A 21,234-nucleotide genomic window follows, 5' to 3' on the forward strand; every position below is an offset into this window, starting at 1 on the left:
ACGCACGCACACACACACACACACACACACACACACACACCCATTAGGATCCAGGAATTGTCTTTCTCTCTCTTGTCCACACACAAACAAATAATGAAAGTTTTACTGCAGGAAGGCAATCGAAGAGAGCAGGTGAAGGCTGTGACAGGTGAACACGCCCCTTTTGTGGAGACAAACTAAGAGACGGTGCAAATAGGAGAGGAGAGCGAGGATAGGAGACTGTTAGATAGCCTGTCAGAAAGCAGGCAGCTATGTCCGTAGCAGCAGGGTCGTATGCCGAACGCTAATTACATTGATGAATGGCGTTGGCTGCATGTCCCGCTACCAGCGATTTACGGCCTCGGTGACCCTAACTACCACCATACGTGAAGGACAAAGCATGCAGGGTGCAGAGAAAAAGAGAGAGGAGGGAGAGAGAAGCTCTCTCTCCAGAAAAAAAATAGAAAGATTTGATGCTTGTTGACATTACCAGCCTGTATTATCACCATTTCATGGTGCCCACAAAGCTAATTGAATCTGCACCTCCACCCTGCATTGAATCCTCTTTACTGCTGGCAGGTCCACCTTCATTACATTTTTTTTTTTTCATGGAACACAACACTTCACATTTGACACATGACTCACTCAAACACACACACACACTTTTGCACAGCTTCATTTCCACTCCAGCTCACGCTGACAAAAGCCACATAATACATGTTCGCATGTGTGTGTGTGTGTGTGTGTGTGTGTGTGTATGTGTATGTGTGCTAGAAAAAATGTGGAGGGATAAGACGAGGGAGGGTTGGGGGAGGGGGTAGGGGTGGGTTTGGGTCCTCACAGAGGATAAATTCAAGCTTTTTGCTCACATCATATAAGAGCTGAGACTGGGAAAGCTGTAGATTTGTGTGCATGTGATTACATGTGTGAGGGTGAGGCAGAATGAGAAAGGAATGGATATAGAGAATACTGAAGATAAGAAGAAGAATAAGATTCATGTGTGTGTGTTTGCACGTTTCTCTGTGTGCGTGCTTGCCTTTTGTACAGCAGAGCGAGAGCAGGGATGCCTTGTGATTGATTCTCCCTCATCATCAAAGGGAGACATGGTGATCTTGAATACAATTAAGAAGGCTCAGTCCTGACACTACTGTAATAAAACAGACCCGGGAGAAGGAATGAGGACGTAACTCCGGCTGCTGAATCTGCACTTTCATCTGTTGCCCTTTTCCCATCCTGTCAGTTTTCTGTGGATCTCACGCATGTGTGTGCAAAATGGGGTGGAAGATAGGTCTACCTTATCAGGCCTGAGTCTTCTCGCATCTTTTCTGTGCAAGACTACTAAAACACGGAGGGTTAAAAGTCAGATGTTCAACATTATTTGCTGGTCCCTAAGCTCTGTATTTAGTATAAGTCAATGGTTCTCAAAGTAGATACTTCAGCACCCTGGGGTGCCTTGAGGACTGGTCAGAGGGGCTTCAAGATTTTAATTTTTTTTAATGATGTTTCATTGAATAAAATCAGACATTTACGTTTTTCCCTAAAGTATCAAAAGTAAGGAATAAAAATCTAAATTACTGTATTAAAAACCCTATAAAATATTTAGTTATGCTGGAGCTAAGACTGGTGACGACAGCGCAGGTTGCAACATGGCGCAGTTTTCCAGGTGTATCGCAGTCAAAAACAATGACTGTCAGTGTAAGGGATTGAAAAACATTGCCACTGTAAACAGAGCTCCAGCCTAAGACAACCAAAAGATGTACAATGTGATTATACAGGGGAAACTACTTGGTTCACAGCTTTTTATGGAAGAGAGAAATTTCACACCTGGGTGCCTCATCCGCAGTAAAAAGCTTTTCAATGTAACAATGGCGTCAAATAAATTTAACATATGTCTCAAGGCAAAACATCTCTCTTTAGCCGGCAAAGATATTGAACTCTTCAAGCAAGGTAAAGGAGGTGAGGTAAATGAAAATAGAATCAATGCATGATGATGTGTGTGTAGTTTTAGTCCTTGGAAATTAGATGTAAATTGATTTTACCTATGTGTACAACAAAAGGAATCAAAGTAGACAACCACTTAACAAATAACTATCTCAAGTACGGTGTAAGAGTTTTAGAAGACTGCAGATACTGTTGTTTGCTTGCTTGGTAGGGTTGGAGTTTAATTTGGTTTTTCTTGGCCATATTTTTAAGTAATACAAAGGGACAAAAGAAAATGAGACATCATAAGAAAACAGGGAGAGGGTGTTTTTCAACTTCAGTTTTTTCTGACAAGTGCAGAAATCCCCATGATTACTTAACCATGCTACAACCCTTTCCTAAACTTAACCAAACAATTTAATTGTATAGATTTAGTCATATCCTGACCATAAGGGTAGTTGTTGTGGGAAGAATCACAGCAAAAACATTGTCATTGAACATAATTCAGGGTTTTTGGGATTGCTCAGTGATTTCTGTACCTGGGTATATTCTATCGCAGTGAACACCCAAACAGAAGACCAAAAATAACTTCCACAAAAACTGGCTTCACCAAAGCAAAAAAGTTTTCAGGCAACATCGACGTGCGTATGTAGGCGGTAACACCAATTCTCAAGATTCTCAACTGTTTGCCAATAAGTTAGAGAATTTAAGTGAAAGTATTGTCATTGTTCTACAAATGAACTGACTGGTTAGGAGCAAAATATATTTATTTTGCATTTACTTTTACAACATTAACCATCTAAAACAGATCATCTTGAATGTATCTGTTGATCAGTATAGGGGTCATGCAAAATATGAGGGAGCTGCAATGTGTTACTATGCAATACATTCTCAGAATAAACTGAAACAAGGGATACACTCCCACAGGAGCTTATTCAGTTTTAGGTCTTTTAATGCAACCGGATAATCACCTTCAGTTTCCATTGTGTATGAAATGTGTTAATAAAATTGCCTTGCCTAAAGCAGTAGAGACTGCAATATTCAATTCACCGATGACTGGAGAAAACAACATATTTAGAGGCCTAACAGCAGCTACAAATGTAAGGTTAAAAATGTGATGTTTGCTCTGAGGGTAGTAGAGAAAAAACTATGAGATCAATAAAATAAAAGACACATTATCCTGCTGAGGATGAATGTGCTTATCAAATCTCTCCAACATTTTGACATTTCCTTCACACAAGTACGACACTAGAGGAAAGCTCAAGGGAGTCATCCAAAACAACAGGATTAATTATCAATGAGTATACAAAGCAATTTTCATGGAAATCTGGCCGTTGCTTTGCATGTATCACACTGTTGGTCAAAACTAAATTTTAACTGACAATGGTTCAAGGTAGTCAAGCTAGAATGGCACTCAGTAGAGCGCATGCCTCCACCAAGGCAAAACAATCCCACACGTCTGTCAGATCCAGATTATCTGAATTGGACAGAGTCATAGATCTCAACACCATAAATATGTCATAAATTTAAAAAAATTATAAGACCCACATATTGTTTCCTGAGAAATTGAAGAAAATGTTGAAAAATACCCACAAAATCTCACAGTTTTAAGGAAAGTGATTAAAGGAAAACTTCCTGGATCTTCACCAAAATTGAATGGTTTCTTCCCTGGCCCACGCCCTTTCCCTCCACCAAGTTTGGTGCAAATTGGTCCAGCATGTTTTGCATAATCCTGCTGACAAATAAACAAACAAACAAACAGACATGGGTGAAAACATAATCTCCTTGGCAGAGGTAATAATGCCTGAGGGACCATGAAAACCAAATTTAAAGAGTATTCTGTATTTTTGAAATATTCTGCTCTGGAACAAAATGTTGCATCAACAGACGAACCAACCAACCAGTGAGTTGACTGACATTGCCTCCCTTGGGGTGTGCTAGCAGTGAAACCCACACATACACACACCAGAGGTCATGTGAGATGTCAATGTGTTTTTTTTAGCAAACAGGTTCCCATCAAAATAGATTGAGTAGAAGTTTCTCAGTAAAATAGGCTTAAAAATGCAGATCCCAGCAGCAGACAGAGTCTATTATTCGACAAAAACCCTCCACAATACAAAGTAGGACAGCCACATTAGACAAAATCAGTTTCCTATTTCACCACAAGAACTGATTCAGAAGCTGTCTCCTTTCATTGTAGAGGGAAATTCTGCAGCAGAAAAAGAGACTGGATCTTCATTCACTGACCAAGCAAGAAATGAAGTTAACGCTCCGAAATCATCTCCAAGATGTCTTTGCCTCGTCTTTTTCCAAACTGCTCTTCCAGTCATTGCTGGCGTGATAATGATTAATGATCATGAGGCAGCTGGGCCACTTTGGCAAAGGGTAAGACATATAAAATAACAGCAATTCATACATTTAATTAATACCACAAACAGCCCCAACTTAATCATGAACAATAGATCTTAACATTTTTAAAGGTTTGAGAAAATTCTTGTCTTGATTACTGGTGTTTCCAGAGGTTAACAGATGTTTTCAGTGTACGTATCTGTGCTTTCACTGCATAGATGGACTGTGTAAGTGTGTCCAGGCTCTGCAAAGTGTGCACAGTTAGCTGCTCACATTATTAGTTTAACAGAAAGAAGGAACTATGCACAGAAATGTGTTGGCAGCACGATGCATATTAATGTGGGACTCGTGGCTTGTGGCTTGTGCTGCTGCTATGCAGCTTCTAAGAAGCACTTTAAAGCACCAGGCTCTATTGTTAACAGAGGAAATACTTTTTTAGCTGTTCTGCTTTAAAAAGTAAAATGATGAGTACTTTTGTAACAAAGAAAAGAAAAGAAGGCAGCACTGTGCACAGTTTGCACACATTAAAAGTTTTCAAATTACAAAAAAAAAATCACAAGATGAAAATGTACTTAACTGCTTTTGTTGCTAATGAAATATATTATGATTGTTTTTATTCTTAAATATTTGTTTGCGACCCAGTCAATTAGACACGTCAGTGCTCCATACCCTCTCAGCTTGGCTCGTCATCTTCTCCTCATCTTCGCTTCTTCTCAGCCAACAGACAAGTTCAGCAAGGGGAGGCCTGTTGCCAGGCAACAGCCCAGAGTGTATGATTAAAACTTTGATTTCCAATCTATCACCTGAGAGACTGATGTGGCTCCTTTCCTCTGATGCTCTGCAGAGCAGCTGGGATGGACTCATGCACGGCAGCTCCACACATGCCAAATGAATCTTTACTGTGAAATGAAACATTTGGTTCACATGGTGTCGGGCTACTTCATCTTCAACCAACCTGACATCGTGCTACACCTTCAGAATGCCATTTTGGAATGAGGGGCCAAACTTGTGGCCAACTAACTGGCTTCAATTTTGTGATTTTTTGGAGGAATTTGCTTCCTACTGCTGCACATTTGGCCCCTTGAAAACTTGCAAGGGACATGTCATTTTGTCAGTGTGGTCTTTTGTCCATCTTGCCTTAATTCCAGATAAAAGTAACATTGTGAGGGTGCAAGACAGATAAAAGGATACAAAAACCTCATTCATGTCTGCTTTGTTGAATGAGAACGGCCACACTGATGGAGGTGTTACAACCAGCTTTCATCATTATATCTGATTCTAATCCGTCTTATGTTCTGGGTGACAATTTGAAAGAGGGATAGAGGAGGAAGAAATAGAGCATAGGTGTGCGTGTGTGTGTGTCTGTGAGAGAGAGAGAGAGAGATAGAGAGAGAGCCTTTTCAGGTTCTCAGATGATGAGCAATGTCAAGGCACCTTAAAAGTTTGTCTTCAGGCAGTGTAGTGATACATGAATGACATTTATCCCTGGCAAAGTATGTCAGGATAAAAAACGACAGGTGTGTGTGTGTGTGTGTGTGTGTGTGTGTGTGTGTGTGTGTGTGTGTGTGTATGTGTGCATCATGCATGCGTTCAATATCTATGTGCGTGTGTGCTAGTGATCTGAGATTCATCTAAACGCTCCCCTCTGGCATCCATGGCATCCCAATAGGTAGGAAATCTAATCTACAGGCCAAAGATGATAAGATGGTGGCACAGAGCGGCAGGGATGAGACGAAAACTGAGATGAGATGCTGAGTTAAGAGGAGAAAAAAAAAGTGGGGAGGTGGAATGGAAGGGAGAAATGTGACAGATGTTTTGTGGCTTCAGGGGACAGAATGAAAAAATATAGAGGACTGAGATTAGAGTGAGGAAGGGGCCACAAAGGGGCTTGACAATGGCCCCCACATTAAAAGAGAAGATGGAAGGAAAAGGGTGGAGGAGAGCGTTGACAAAAACAAGCATCTATCAGTGTGACGGGTGAACCACAGCGGACAGAGGCATTTCATGCGTTCCAGGTCTTTACCCTGAGGTATGTGTCTGTCTTGACCAACAAGTGACAGCTCAAAAGCCAGCAAACAGCCAAGGTGTCAGCTTTTGTAAAAGATACTGAATCAAAACCAATCAATCAAAAAAAAAAAAAAAAAAAAAGGGATGAAATCAAGGAGAAAAAATAATTATGAAACCGCAAACAAGGAGCAGGATAGAGAGGAGGAGACGCGGCTTCCAGGCAGAATGGAAGCTGTGGTGATCTGCTATTGACAAGACGCGCCAGGGCTAACAAGTTAGCGTGCTAACTTCAGTAAATGAAAAGATGTGACAGAGACAAGAGTTAACATTGGTGTTGCTTTCCACCGCTGGAGACAGCTCTAGGCGATGGCGCTGATCTTGCAACGTTTAAAGACCGGTAAGTAAAAAGCTGTTAATGCTAACGCTGGCTATGTAGCAATAGCCCCTTTAATTCACAAGAAAGTAAAGATGAAACAGAGAAATCAACATGAGTTTGTCTAGAAAAATATGTTTTTTTATGCTCTCTTGTCCTGTTAATTATCTCCTCAGAATTATCTTAAAATTATCTAACAATTTATATTAACGTTGGAAGATACAATATGTTGGTCTTTTTTCTAAAGCATCCCTGAGCTATATCTCAGCTGTTGCAGCCTTATTTGCAGTCTTTTGGCTTGGTTTCTGTACAGTAGTTTCAAAACTGGTTTTCTGAAAGAAATGAACTATTCTTTTGTAGCCTGATGTCTGGTTGAGTGGTCCAGCGTAGTTTTCACACGCCAAATCCTGGTATTCACTACGCGTCTCTCTGTTGGTTGCATCTGTCGTCTGTGGAGAGAGCAGAACAGAGAGCAGCTGGAGACAGAAGACGACGCAGGCCTCAGGCATGTCTGTGTTTTCCACTTGGAGAGGCTGCTTCAGAGAGCAGGACAAGGGAAACCCTCTGCACCACAGGGAGCCGAAAGGCGAGAGGAGAGGAGTGAAGAAATGCGGAGGGAAAGCTGCAATCTTTTTTTATTACATGTTTTGATTGCTGGCCTCTGTCTGGGCCCTGTTCATGGGGTCATACATGTATCAACACTCACAAATAGCCTGCAGACAAAGATGAAAGGAAAACACATTCCCACATGTGGCGTGTCCTTTTATTTTGTAACACTGCCATTTTATTACTTTTGCTCAGTGAATTGTGTGTTGATTTGAAAAAACCTATATTGTTTTTTGCAAAAGGTATCAATGAACCAACTTCACCTTAAGGCTAAAAATGTTACATGACAAATTGATGGCTGGCAAAACTTTGTCACAAAAGCCTTGTGTTCATTGTTCGGAGACGGTGCGTGTTGTTACTATAGAAACCAAGCAGCCTGTCTCACAGAGCAGGATTACTTTGTTATCTGTGTGACTTTGCAGAATAAAACCCAAAACCTTTTCAAATCTGAAACACGGACTGAAGTAAAAAGAGCCGTCTGGGGTTTTACTCAGTGTGATTATCCATATAACTCACTTACACTGCTTTGTAAGACGAGCCCCAGAGGCCAAGCAGAGCTGGGTTTTGTTTAGATTCTTTAAAAGAAAAGCTGGAAAATGATGAAATGTTGGATATTTTGGAGGTCCACTATGTCCTGCTAAAAGATCAAGAGATTTTGGTTTGTCGGGATGATGAAGAAATGTACTTACCTCAGGATTTTTTGGACTTGACCTTGATTTGCAATCAATATATACCCTCACCCACAAGGTTTTTCTCAGTAAACAACCTCACATCTAGCTGTGCAACACATATGATCACAACTATGTCCATATTTTTAGTGTCAGGTCACAGCACTCAAAATATTTTCATGTCAAAACTGTCAAACTGTCCCGTGACACATTTTCTATTGGATAATAAATTCAAGACTTGATGTCATTCATTTTAGTATTTATTAATGATACAATGCTCAAGATGCACTGTGAATTTAGCGTGAAACCTTGATCCAAAAGCATGCAGCCTATTTCGGCTACTGTAGGGGTAACTATCTTATAAATGGTGCTGTCTTATGAAACTAAAACATAACTGAGAGCAGCGAAAGGACCCGATGCTGCTTCAACCCACTGCAATTTATTCCTCATCTGGTCCAATAGCACTCTGCAACAACTAGGTGGTTGGATCGCTGGGGGTCAAAGGTAAAGTGTGTGGGTGGTCTGAAATATATGTATTGATCAAATTATAGAATGTTTTACTTCATCTTTGCATTAGTGGTTTTTGCAACTAAAAAAAAGTGACCTGCTCTTCTTGTTTCACTGTTCATTTGATACATCATATAAACTCTGTGTAGCTGGCAGTAAAGTTAGCAGCCATGTCATCATCCTTTGGGTATTGACTTTCAATCAGGTCCTTTAAGTTTTTAAAGACAGAAGCTACAACATCTGAAAACTTCCTTCCTCCTGTTTGTGAAACATTTTTAGCATGCAAGGATGCACTCGTTGGCCACTAGCTTTAATTACAGTATAACAGAAGGGTGTCATGTTCCCTGACTTCTATACAGTACAATAAAAGCCTTGGAAGGCACAGCTGTTGGCTCATCAGGTTTAAGTGTTTCTTTAGGTGCTGTGAAGTATATAGACTGCGAGACTGACGGCTTGCAATAATTTCATGGGGACAATAAAATACTGTGTAGATTAACTTTATGCCACTACAGTTAAAGTGTGACTTTTACAAGTGCCATTAAGATTTTTTTTTTTTTTTACCTCATACATAATGGCTTTAATACTATGTCATTGATTCTAATTCCTTGAGGTTTTCTTTCTTGAGGTTTAATACTAAAACATAATTTCATGGTTCGCAAAGAACATGGCAACTAGCAATAGATTCAAAGAACGGTATCACAAGAGAGACACACAACAGCAAAGTCGATGTTTGCTGTTATGAGTGCACAATAAGCCGGACACAGAGAAAGAATAATGGGGGGTCTTACCTGTCTGTCTACTAGGATCTCAGAGGGCTGGCTTTCACTCTTGGTCAATCCCTGCTTGTCAGGGAAATCCACGTCTTGAGGCCTTCGCTCAGCTCCAGTGTGACCACAGAGGTGCTGTTGAAAAAGATTCACAAAGCACTTTGTCAAAAAGCGTTGATCCATGTGCAGTAACACAAAGAACTACATTTCTGCTGTGGGAAAATGTACATGTCTGCCTTTGTACCTACCCTTTCTGCAGACCCACTGTACAATAGCATTAAGGAAAAATAATGATGACATGTGCCTTTACTTTTAAGCATGACTGGGGTAGAGCGAGTGGGGTTGAGTGGGCGTGCTGCTGCTGCTGCTGCTGCTGCTTCATCCACTCTAGGGCTGACTGGTGGCAGAGTATGATTGAAGTGGAATGACTGATAGTTTGATTTTACAAATACCTGAGAGGCTGAACAAAGCACCGTATCCAGTGGGCGTCACACCCTCTGGGATTGGTGTTGCGTGTTCATTTGACCAACCCCCACAAAAGCATCTGGCCGGGAGCTTTTTCATTATGGAGAGTGTAGTTGATTGCATTTTCCCCAGCACTCTCTGAAGTGTCCAAGCAGTGCCACTATATACTCATCGCCTCACTGCCATCACAAGACACTGCTACATGTCTCCATAAAGCCAGTCAATTTGGACAATAATGCAAAATCTGGAACAAATCATCATTGGATCTACTTGTACTCTTCCACATTTGTTTTTGACTTCAAATAGCTCTCTGCCCAAATGTCATGTAATCACAATAGGAACTAGTATCCCACAGTAGCTTCCAGACTGAACTCAGTCTGTCATCAACATTTAGACGCCGATGCCAGAACAGCAAAGGGAGACACATAATCACAGTTTAAAGCCAGCGGGGAAATCAAACGTCTAGCTCAACTGATGTGGGTTTGGCCATGTGAAAGGAGTGTAAACACATTAAACTGTCAATCTCTAAGTTACTACACTTAATGGAAAATCAGCTAATCAGATGAAATATGCACCACAGTGCAAACACAGACAGAAAGAGAGAATGAGGAGACCAGTTTTGCTCCATAGTTTGGCTCCCATAGGTGGTTTAAGCAGGAAATCAAGCTGAATTTGCTGGTAATCTAAAACTGACCGGGAAGCCAGAGGACTGTTCAACATGGTGAGTCTACTTACCTAGAAAATGTCTGATCTCTCTCTTTACCACTTCACAATCCAAGTCTTGTGCAGAGAGGAGCCCCCACAGAGTGTGGTCACTTTGCTTTACAGATTTATGTATGAGCACACTGTGTACACTGCTTAAAAAAACATATTGTGTCATGAAAAATGCATGCATGTACATGGCGAATACATGAGCAAAAATAAATATTCCAGATTATTGTGTGGTCACAGAGACTGAAACCTCCACATCTGCAGAAATATGCAGGAAAAACAAATCAATACTGTCTGCCTGAAACCATTATTCAATGTGCTTTAAGAACTATTTATTCATTCAATGATTATTTCAGCAATAGAGTGTGGATATCACTGTGATAGACAGTAACCTAAGGGGAAAATTTTAAATGATATTATCCATGATTTGTTGAAGATAGAACAACTAAGCCCAATAAGATGTTGCATGGGGTCATGAAAGGGCTTTTATAAGACCAGAGGCGAACGTGTTTTTGTACATGCACACTGATTTCTTTGCTACCTTTTTATTGCTCCCTGCTGCTCTTCTTTCATTACAATAACCGAAATAAGCCTTAGCTACAGGGATTTCTGGCAAAATACCTTGGATCAGCTGAATTTAATTAGAGCTGTCTTAAATAACCCCTAATCTCCATAAATAAGTACATGTTTTATGGATGCCTTATTCATAATTTATCTTCTCTCCAACTCCAAGGAGGGAGGGAGTACAAGTGCTGAGCAACCCTCATCAAGAATTAACAATGGGCTCATGTGATCGCGTTATTGACCCTACACAAAGCTGATTACTGCCCCCTGACGCTAAACCATGCATTGTGTGAAAAAAAAACACGAGAACTGAATTGGAGCACACAGGATCAAACACGGAGAGGGGAGCAAAAAGTAGGTGTCATTAAATTTTCAGCTGTTTCGGGTGTCAAGTACATTGAAAGCCCTTCAACATGAATGCATGCGTTGCATTTTGAATTGTGGAAACAAAATACAGCACAGGAATTATATATGAATGTGTTTACTTTTTAATAATAAAAGAAATTAATTATATCCTCAATTTTTATTTGAAAGACTGAATCTGGAATAAGCTGAGAAAATTATGTTTTCAGCCATGCACACAGTAAACACTGATACACTGCATAGCCTTTTAGCTAGTGTCCTAGGACTTTTTCAATAAAATGCAATAGCTAGGTGTTGTTTACCTCGGTTCCTCTGTGTCATTCTGTGGATTTTTTTTTATTACATTTTTTATTGATGTAGTACGATCACATTTCCCTTTAAATAAAAACACACATGGCTTCAGTTACATCCTTCAACTTAGAGAAGCTAGGGGCCAGTTGGACGTAGCATTAGCTACTAATGGTAGTGTTATTCTCCCTGTGTTTGCTGCCACTCTGGTAATATTACTCTTTCACGGCAGAAAAGTCGTGAATGGCTCGAAGTGTGTAAATGATTGAGGAGCTACAGCGAGCTAGCAGGTGGGACAGGTAGGTAACATACAAAGAGGCAAAAATCGATTCATAGTGTATATGTGAGTTAATTTACTAAAAATATATTTACAATGTTTATCCAGTTAAGTATTCACACATATGTACACACAGTTAACCTCTTAACTTTGCAGGACTCTTCTTATTCCACTTATAATCTACAATAAAACACCAAAGATTAAAAAACAGCTGTCTTTTTGAAAATTTCTACAACTTTAAATTCTCCAGCATCGAATGATTCTAATGTTATCACAGCAGAAACGAGGATTCTCCATCCTCCCCGTCAGGCTTTATCTGGGGGAACCACTGAATTCAGCGTGTCAGTGTTATGTGATACACTAAGCAGAGTGGCTGATGAATACTAGACACCTGACTGTTGTTTACCATCTCCCATGAGGCAAAGAAGGTCATGGATAATCAGATTTGTTTTATCACTGAAGCAACCGACACTATTCTTCCTAAAGGATACTTAAACACAGGTGGCTTATCCTCCTAAAGAAAAAAATGGTCCACAAATGCCATAAAAATCAGCCACTTGAGATCACCAAAATTAAAATGAGGGGGGCAGAGTGCCTCTGTCACTATGGCAACATGGCTTTGGAAACTGTCTTCTTTGCAAAGCTATTTTTCAATCTGGCAGTGAAGTGGGGCATAGTGGTTTGTAGTGATGCCTCCCTGTCGAGTGGTTATTACTGGACTAAATGAACAGACCCTCGCCATGTCAGAAATGTTACAAAGAGCAAAGCCTTCTGGGTCGGGGCATTGTGTGACATCAATGAACCCATTCTAAAGTTTCTTGTGATGGTCAAGTTTCCTGTGCCTACAAAAACACATCATCCTTGCAAGACAACATGAAGAATAATATACATGTCATATAATTTACATATCATAAATTATACATATCATTATTACATATCATAAACATCATAACCAGCAGGGTAGAGAATGTAACATCCTCCTAGAGTACCCTGTCTTACATCTTCTGCCGCTGCCCGCTGTGCATCTCTTTTGGTCATTATCTCACCAGGGCTCAGAGGATAAGAAGCTATTTTTCTAGGCCGCACATTTTCATCAGACGCTTTTCTTTTCAATTCTGACTGAGCCCGACTCTCAGTTTGGGTTCTGCATGACGGATGTGCACTGTGGTGGTGATGTTTGGCCGGCCTGCTCCTCCGATCAGACGGAACATGGCGGCTGCTGGAAGTGGATCTGCCTGCATGCCATTTTTCTGGCCCTCTTTTTCTCATGATCTGACCTCTTGTAGTGGTCAGAGAGAGAGTCAGGGAAAGAGCCATCTTCCTCTTAACCCTTGGTGAGACACAAAATCTGGGTCTGGCTGCTGTAGCTTGAGGTGGATGGATGGGAAGAGCATCCTGGAACTTCTTCCTGTCTGACCTTTCATAGTACTGAGTCTTAGATTTTTGATGGTCTGTATCTTCACCATCAGCCATCCTCCTCTTAATGCTTGACCTGACCGAACTTTGGGTCTGGTTTCTTCTGGTGGGATGTGCATCGGTGGCGGAGTGGAGGGTCGTGTTCAGGTGGTTCCTCAAAGCAGTGCTGGCCCGGGTGTAATTGTCACAATCCTGGCTGCTCCTGCTGGAGTTGGTTGGAGCAGCATGTCTTAATTTGACAAATAGGAGGTTAACTGGTAGAAAAAATCTCACAGCTTCTAAATTCTTAAAATCTCCCCCTTCACCTGACTGATGTAGATGAGCCTACTTGTGCTGACGGTGATCCAATGCAGACTTGAACCTTTTGGACAGATGAGATTTTTTGTTTAGTTCCCCTTCTTCATCATCAACTCTTCTCTTCATCCCTGACCTATCTGGATGTGTGGTCTGGGTGCAGGGATGTGGGCTGATGCAGTTTGGCCGGACCACGCTGTTCCCCTCAGCAAGAGGGGGAGGATTCTTCTGGGCAAGGCTGGCGCTGCTGGAGGGGGGGCTGCTGCTGTGACCTGCACACAGCTTTCCCACTGTCAGGAGTTGGGGAATTATTCTGACAGACCTCCATCATTTCAAAGCAGGACCTAACACCGCAAGACAATGCATCCTTTCATCAGCCAAGTTCATCACTTATGTGAGGTAAGTAAGATGTATGTTTTTATGTCCTCTACATGGCCTGTAGTGGAAATGCATCCCTCTCACCCAGCAATCAAAAGTACAAGTGAAACCTTTCAAATATTGAATCAAATCACAGTATTGACTTACTGGTTGCTGAGCGAGAACATGCTGGTGATGTGACGCATGCTGATGAACTGATGCCCCAGCACCTGACGGGGGGTGTAATCCGTTTGGCGGCATCGAGCTGGAGCATTCCCTTCAGCATGTCCAACAACAAAGGTCAGAGGTGTCTTCAGGAGTTGGTGTATTTAATCTGTGCTTCACAAATAAGTTAGTGATCAAGTTTTTTTTTTTTTTTACAGTAAATGATAAGACATTTGTGTGGTACAGTAAGAGAAAGGCAGTAAAACTGATATTGGTGTTATACTGACTGGTGTAATATGTGATTATAAATTTAGTTAGGTTGTATATTTGAATAAAAACAGCAGCACTAATCTGCATGTAGCACTGAAAGTTAACTTGTTTTTATGAGGTTATTTATAAATACACGAAACAGTAATTTCAAAACCTGAAATTTAATCACAATTGTATTGAGAAGAGTTGAATGCTAATAAGACTTGAAATAAGAGACAAAGTTGGAGACAGCCTATAAAAAAGAGGATAATTTATGGATAATGTACATCAAAGAAAATATAAGGACATGTTACTTCATTAGACTTTTTTTTTCCTTTTTTTGTTAAAAACTGCTGACAGTTGTTTGTGAGAGAGATGAGACTTAACTAAAGAAATTTTTAGCAAACTGTTGGTTATGAACACATCCAGCAGTTACAGAGCAACATCAGCATTTCTTTGGAGTCGTGTTTCTAGCCACCTGATCCATCTAATCTTACTCTCTTTTATACAACAGCTAGTTCCAGCCAAGTAATTTGATACGACGAGAGGCTTTCTATGAGTACTGATATAGTACAAGAGCACTAGGACTTTATACTACATGTATCACTCGGCTTCTAAGGTGTTCTATTAACCTCAGGTAACTGAGGTACTAGTGTACACCATGCAGGTCAGGAAAATGTTTATGTGTTGCTTAGCAACAGTCAAGTACCAGTCCTATTAGATAGATAGATAGATAGATGGATAGATAGATGATGAAATAAACAAATAAATCATAATCTTTTGTTGCTTATTTAACTAATGTGATATTGCTTAATTAGCTCTGTGTTTGGTGCTGAGCAGGAAGTGTACAGTGGCCTTTCAGTACGGTGGCCCTGAGAGCTCAACACACTGCAACTTGAGAAAACACATGCAAAGACACAAACGCACAGCAAATTCAGAAAGCAACGTCATCAATTTGACAACATGTGAAACTTGAAACTAAAACCACTGAATAACAAGTGAGTCCCAGCCAGGTTCATCACTTTTTTCTTTTTGAGTTATCTTTTGCCTTAATTCCGTGAGTGAGAGAAAGTCAGGGAGGGAGGGAGGGAGGGAGAGAGAGAGAGAAAGAGAGAGAGAGAGAGAGAGGGAGAGGGAGAGAGAGAGAGAGAGAGAGAGAGAGAGACAGAGAGACAGAGAGGATGATATGGTGCAAAGGGCCACAGGTTGGGCCGCTGCAGTTAGGATTATGCCTTCATGGTACCCCCCCATTTGCATGTGTTTTTGGAAGCGCACATTTTGGCAAATTGTTCAGGATGTTTTCTGAATTTGCAGCCCGCTGTGTTTTTTTGTTTTTTTTACTTGAAGTGCATTGACCTCTCAGGGCCACCGTATTTTAGAACTTTTTCAAACAGCTGCCTGATGAAAATGACGCTGTGAGAGCAGTGAGTGAACCAAAACAGTAAAGCTGTGAACCAGACACCTAAAATCATCTGAACCTTGCTAAAAAGCTCTGTGAAGCCAGTTCATCACTACAAACAGCCCCATTTACCTTTCACATTGCCATCTGATACATCATTTGTAGTTCTTCCTGGGGATTTAAAGAAAAACTGAAAGCTTGAAACGGCAAAAACATGTATCTGCCATTGTTAACTCTTATACCTTTTTAAACATGTTTAATCATCAGTTGAAATGGAATAAGCTATCTTTTTGTGTGCTTTTCATTATCATGCACAGTAAATGACATAGAAAGTAAATATCAGCTCAAGTCATAACACGCTCAGCGTGAAAAAAAAATCAAAATAAGAGTGTCTCACTCAGCTGCCTCATCAATATCTGCCTTACCCGCTGATTTGACATTAATTACCCTGATAATTACACAAATGCGCTAATGAATCAATTTGACAGTCACACATGGGAAGAGTACTTGTTTCAAGGACTGAAAAGAAGGGAAGACTGAGTGAGAGAGACAAAGGGAGAATAAGAACGAGAGAAAGAGTTGATTCTATGTCTGCCTCCACGTTTGTGCATCTCCTCCTGATGAGCCTCGGGTATCTCTATCCCATTATGCCACAGAGTGATGACAGTTCCCTATTCGTTATTGTCCTATTGTTATGAGCCAAGGATGGTGGTAATTGGAGATTCACTGTTGACTGTTATCATGTTGCTAGGATTTTCTTTTTACTCATTCATTATTTAAGATAATGAAAAGTTTTCTCTCATGCTAAGACTCGCAAGCACATTATCAGTCTGTTTTTTCTTTCTCTACATCCTTTATTAATTAAACCACTGCATTATTTGGAACAAAGAAGGGCCGAGGAGATTATTGTTAGTGCCATTTTTTACCAGCAAAGTTTGCTACTTCAGCAGGGTAATGGTTGAAAACACAGATATGTAGAATACATTTTGATCAGGATGAAGACCCTGATTTATCTAACTGAATTTTAAAGATTTCACATATTGAAATTGATATAATGTACCTTAATATTCTTATGGGCTCGTGACAACCACGTGACTCTCGAATCAGCGAGCTTGGCCTGAAGAAATACCAGCAAAGACTGAGCTCTCTGATATTTACTCATAATTACAGTGAGATTGCCTTCCCACGGTGCGTCGGCCACAGTAAGTAAGCCAGCCCCATGCTGACAAATTCAACTGACAGAGCAAATATATACTTCCTCTCATCAGTCAATCCCTTCATCCTTGGTCCAATGTCTTCTGGGACAGCAGCGGGTGGATTTGCCTGATATTAGCCAAGGCCCAGGCCAGCACGCTGGGGGGATTTGCGAGGGTAAACCTCTTGCTTTGATGTCTCCTCAAATATCCCAGCTTGACACAGTAAAACAAGGGATAGCGGGAAATTGAGTGGACTGATCCAAAAGAGATGCTCCCTCTGACCTTGCTGTCAACAAACACAGATAAAGTAATTAAACAAAGGTAAAAAAAATAGGACAACAGAGTGTAATAATGTCATGTTATCTGGCCAATATAGTGGGGTTTTTTTAACACCCATTACAAAAGAGGAGATGTGTTTAGTGCTGGAAATTCACAATATCCACAGCATATCTACAGGATTATCGGTGTCAAAACAGATTTTAACAAGAAGCAACATTCATATTTGCTTGTTTAAACACTGCATCAGCCTGCTAAAGATGTAATGACTCAGTCTTTACCAGCTCAAAACCGCACACAGCCTCTCTGAGAGAAATTCAAGTAAACGGTTCATATATTGTAAATTGAGATGGGGACTTGCTTAGTCCCCAATGATCTTTGCAATGAATAGTGCAGTCTTGTTTTTCAGTGCAGCGAAAAAAGCTCCTCTTATTAAAAAAGCAACAAAGGCAACATGGCTGCCGGACACCTGGGTAATTGGAGGAAGCTGTCATCTCAGGCGATGCGGCGGAGTGCATAGCTGTCAGTGTGATGTGTCAGACTCTGCACAGTGATAAAAGTGACAAAGCTAATTGTCGTCTCGCATCTCCACGCTCAAAGGAACTCTCCAGACCTCTGCAAATCTTTTCTCTTCCATTCTTCTCCTTTAAAACTTCTCTCATTGCTATTAAAGGGCCTGAGGGAGACATTTGTGTGGTACAGTGAGAGAAAAACAGTGAAACTGATGTTGATGTTATACTGACTGGTGCAATATGTGATTCAGAATTTAGTTAGGCAGAATCTGCATGCTGTCCCGTCGACTCATGGGAGCGATGTTACAGCAACTGCAAACTGATCAGAGAACTTAACGAAATTCACCGAAGCAATGATGCACATAAAGAGAATTATCAGTGAGCCAGAGCAACAAGCATCTTATAAGGCACTTTAATTCCCAGCCCAGAAACACTAGAGTGGATCCTCCCCACAGCGCTCCACTTGATCTTATGAGTGACCTCCGATGAGGATAAAGCATTATACAGTGCATTTGAGCAGAATCAGATTCTAATCTGATGAGGAGGCAATCAGGGAGAGCACTTTGAGTCCATACAATGGCAGCATGTATGATCTATCTGCCTGGAAAATTAAATCAATAGCTTATTTTTGAACTGCATCATCAGTCTGTGATAAAGTAGAGGAGCTGCTAAGTTAATACCCCACACTGACTTGGGACACAAACACTAAGGCCATGAACATTTTTTAAAAGTCCAGTCTTGAGGACGGAAGGCTAACTGGCTGCTGTGAAGGAGCACTCCTGCAGGTCAGGGCAACTTGACAAACTTTGATTAATCACCGTGGGAAACCTGGTCGAGAACAGGAGTGACTAATGACCCGTGTATGGCTGTTGATTTAATCAATCAAGAAAAGGCTCTAACCTTGCCAATACGTGGGTGAAACACAGCCACACACTCACACACCCACTTATTTCAAACAGCAGGAGTAGGCATTAAAAGGTTTTGTGTGATATTGAGTTCTCGTGTGAACCACAGGTTGTTTCTGTTACTTCTTTCAATGTTTCCACAGAAAGGACACTGCACACCTGTGTCCTTAACTTCATGAATTAAAGCTATTCCTCACCAGATGTTACACTTACCCATATCTGTATAAAAGGTAAGATTAGGATACTTTCTCAGCAGTCTATCAGTACCTCCCAAAATAAAAAAAAAGGAAGGAAAATGACTGCAAGGCATTTTCCGCTGCCATTATCAACTTTGCTGCAGTGAAAATGACACCTAAAGTGAAGTTCTGGAGGCGTACTTTTATGTGTATAATATACAATACAGGGGAAACTCAAAAAATTAGAATATCGTGCAAAAGTTCATTCAAGTCAGCAATTCAACTTCAAATGTGAAACTAACACGTGATATAAACTCAGTACATGCAAAGCGAGATATGTCAAGGCTTTATTTGTTATAATCTTGATGATCATGGCTTACAGTTTTTGAAAACCCCAAATTCCAAATCTCAGAAAATTAGAATATTTGGAAAAGGTTCAATACTATAGGCTCAAAGTGTCACACGCTCATCAGCTAATTAATCCAAAACACCTGTGAAGGGTTCCTGAGTCTTTAAATGGTCTCTCAGTCTGGTTCAGTAGAATTCACAATCATGGGGACTGCTGACCTGACAGTTGTGCAGAAACCCATCATTGACACCCTCCACAAGGAGGGAAAGCCTCAAAAGGTAATTGCAAAAGAAGTTGGATGTTCTCAAAGTGCTGTATCAAAGCACATTAATAGAAAGGTAGCTGGAAGGGAAAAGTGTGGAAGAAAAAGGTGCACAAGCCGCAGGGATGACTGGAGTCTGGAGAGGATTGTCAGGAAAAGGCCATTCAAAAGTGTGGGGGAACTTCACAAGGAGTGGACCGAGGCTGGAGTTAGTACATCAAATGTCGTATTCCTCTTATCAAGCCGCTCCTGAACAACAAACAACGTCAGAAGCGTCTTACCCGGGCTAAAGACAAAAAGAACTGGTCTGTTGCTCAGTGGTCCAAAGTCCTCTTTTCCGATGAGAGCATCTTTTGCAATTTTGCATCTCATTTGGAAACCAAGTTCCCAGAGTCTGGAGGAAGAATGGAGATGCACACAATCCAGGATGCATGAAGTCCAGTGTGAAGGTTCCTCAGTCTGTGTTGGTTTGGGGAGCCATGTCATCTGCTGGTGTTGGTCCACTGTGCTTTATTGAGTCCAGAGTCAACGCAGCTGTCTATCAGGAGATTTTAGAACACTTCATGGTTCCTTCAGCAGACAAGCTTTATGGAGATGCTGACTTCATTTTCCAACAGGATATGGCACCTGCCCACACTGCCAAAAGTACCAAAACCTGGTTAAATAACCATCAGATAACGGTGCTTGATTAGCCAGCAAACTCGCCAGACCTGAACCCCATAGAGATTTTATGGGGCATTGCCAAGAGAAAGATGAGAGACATGAGACCGAACAACAAAGCATCCTGGTCTTCCATAACACCTGAGCAGTGCCACAGGCTGATAGCATCCATGCCACGCTGCATTGAGGCAGTAATTCATGCAAAAGGGGCCCAAACCAAGTACTAAGTACATATGCAAGATTAAACCTTTCAGAGGGCCAATATTTCTCTGTTTAAAATCCCCTTTCTATTAATTTTATGTGATATTCTAATTACAAATAAAGAGATTTTCAATTTGAGGTTTTCATAAGTTGTAAGCCATAATCATCAAAATTATATCAAATGAAGGCTTGAAATAACTTGAGTTGCATGTTATGAACCTATGTCACACATTAGTTTCACCTTGTAAATCTAATTGCTGGAATAAACGAACCTTTGCACGATATTCTAATTTTTTGAGTTTCACCTGTACATTAAATGATGAAATACAAAGAAACCCAAGAAGTTTTATGACTATGATGTTGAGATCAGCAGTGCATTATTTACTAAGTTAATGGCTGACATTTAAGGCTTTCAAAATCTAATTTCCTATTTCCTGCTGTGCCCTGAAATCTTCCCATCTTCATTCGCGTAAAAGTCTGACCTCCTTACGTAAGTCAAGTTATTTAGTTCACTCATATATTAGATTTTTACTAATGTTTCATTGGTCTGTCTATTAGGTTTGCTTGATTTTGGTACAGTCACCATTTCAACATGCACATTCATTTGCCAATAGCTTAGTTTAAATTAAGTTTGACATAAAATTAATATAGTCCAATTAAGACTACAATTACTTATCGATATTTCAGATAACTGACATGTAGTTTATCTGATTTGTTTTACTGTAGATTGTGTGCACCTGATAACTAATCAGGTTACAGGTCACTGAGTGAACATGGTGCGCCAACAAAGTCACAGCTTTTTCCTTCACTCGGTTTGTCTTTCCCGTAAGCTACTGCATATTGATCCAGGTATTACTAATTACTGAACAAATTGCTCGATCTAGTTGTACTTAAGGTAACGAATGACAATTAAATACATGAAAACATAATACATAAGAACATCATTACCATGTGTTTACCTCATCAGTTCATC

The 21,234-nt window shown here is 40.6% G+C and overlaps 1 protein-coding gene and 1 long non-coding RNA gene across 2 annotated transcripts; both read right to left on the reverse strand.

Annotated features, from left to right (window-relative positions):
- Window positions 1–6,684: 6,684 nt before the first annotated feature.
- LOC130183371 (uncharacterized) lies at window positions 6,685–9,585 on the reverse strand. The gene is made up of 3 exons (XR_008829824.1): window positions 9,425–9,585; window positions 9,198–9,311; window positions 6,685–7,077 (listed from the first exon to the last, which is right to left on the reverse strand). It is a non-coding gene; the product is annotated as an uncharacterized LOC130183371 (long non-coding RNA).
- A 2,315-nt stretch (window positions 9,586–11,900) lies between these two features.
- LOC130183981 (uncharacterized) lies at window positions 11,901–14,117 on the reverse strand. The gene is made up of 3 exons (XM_056399695.1): window positions 14,080–14,117; window positions 13,589–13,867; window positions 11,901–13,489 (listed from the first exon to the last, which is right to left on the reverse strand). The coding sequence occupies exons 1-3, from the start codon at window positions 14,115–14,117 to the stop codon at window positions 12,775–12,777; spliced, it is 1,032 nt and encodes a 343-aa protein (XP_056255670.1). The 3' UTR covers window positions 11,901–12,774.
- Between the last annotated feature and the right edge of the window lie 7,117 nt (window positions 14,118–21,234).

Source organism: Seriola aureovittata, chromosome 16 (assembly GCF_021018895.1).
Source record: "Seriola aureovittata isolate HTS-2021-v1 ecotype China chromosome 16, ASM2101889v1, whole genome shotgun sequence".
Lineage (NCBI taxonomy): Eukaryota > Metazoa > Chordata > Actinopteri > Carangiformes > Carangidae > Seriola > Seriola aureovittata.

Excerpts from the sequence above, each read along its gene's own strand:
- LOC130183981 (XM_056399695.1), bottom strand. The coding sequence starts at position 14,117 with ATGCGTCACATCACCAGCATGTTCTCGCTCAGCAACCA. Across the intron at positions 13,868-14,079 it reads ATGTTCTCGCTCAGCAACCA|AATAATTCCCCAACTCCTGA; the intron begins GTAAGTCAATAC and ends GAGGTCTGTCAG. Across the intron at positions 13,490-13,588 it reads TTGGATCACCGTCAGCACAA|ACATGCTGCTCCAACCAACT; the intron begins GTAGGCTCATCT and ends TGTCAAATTAAG.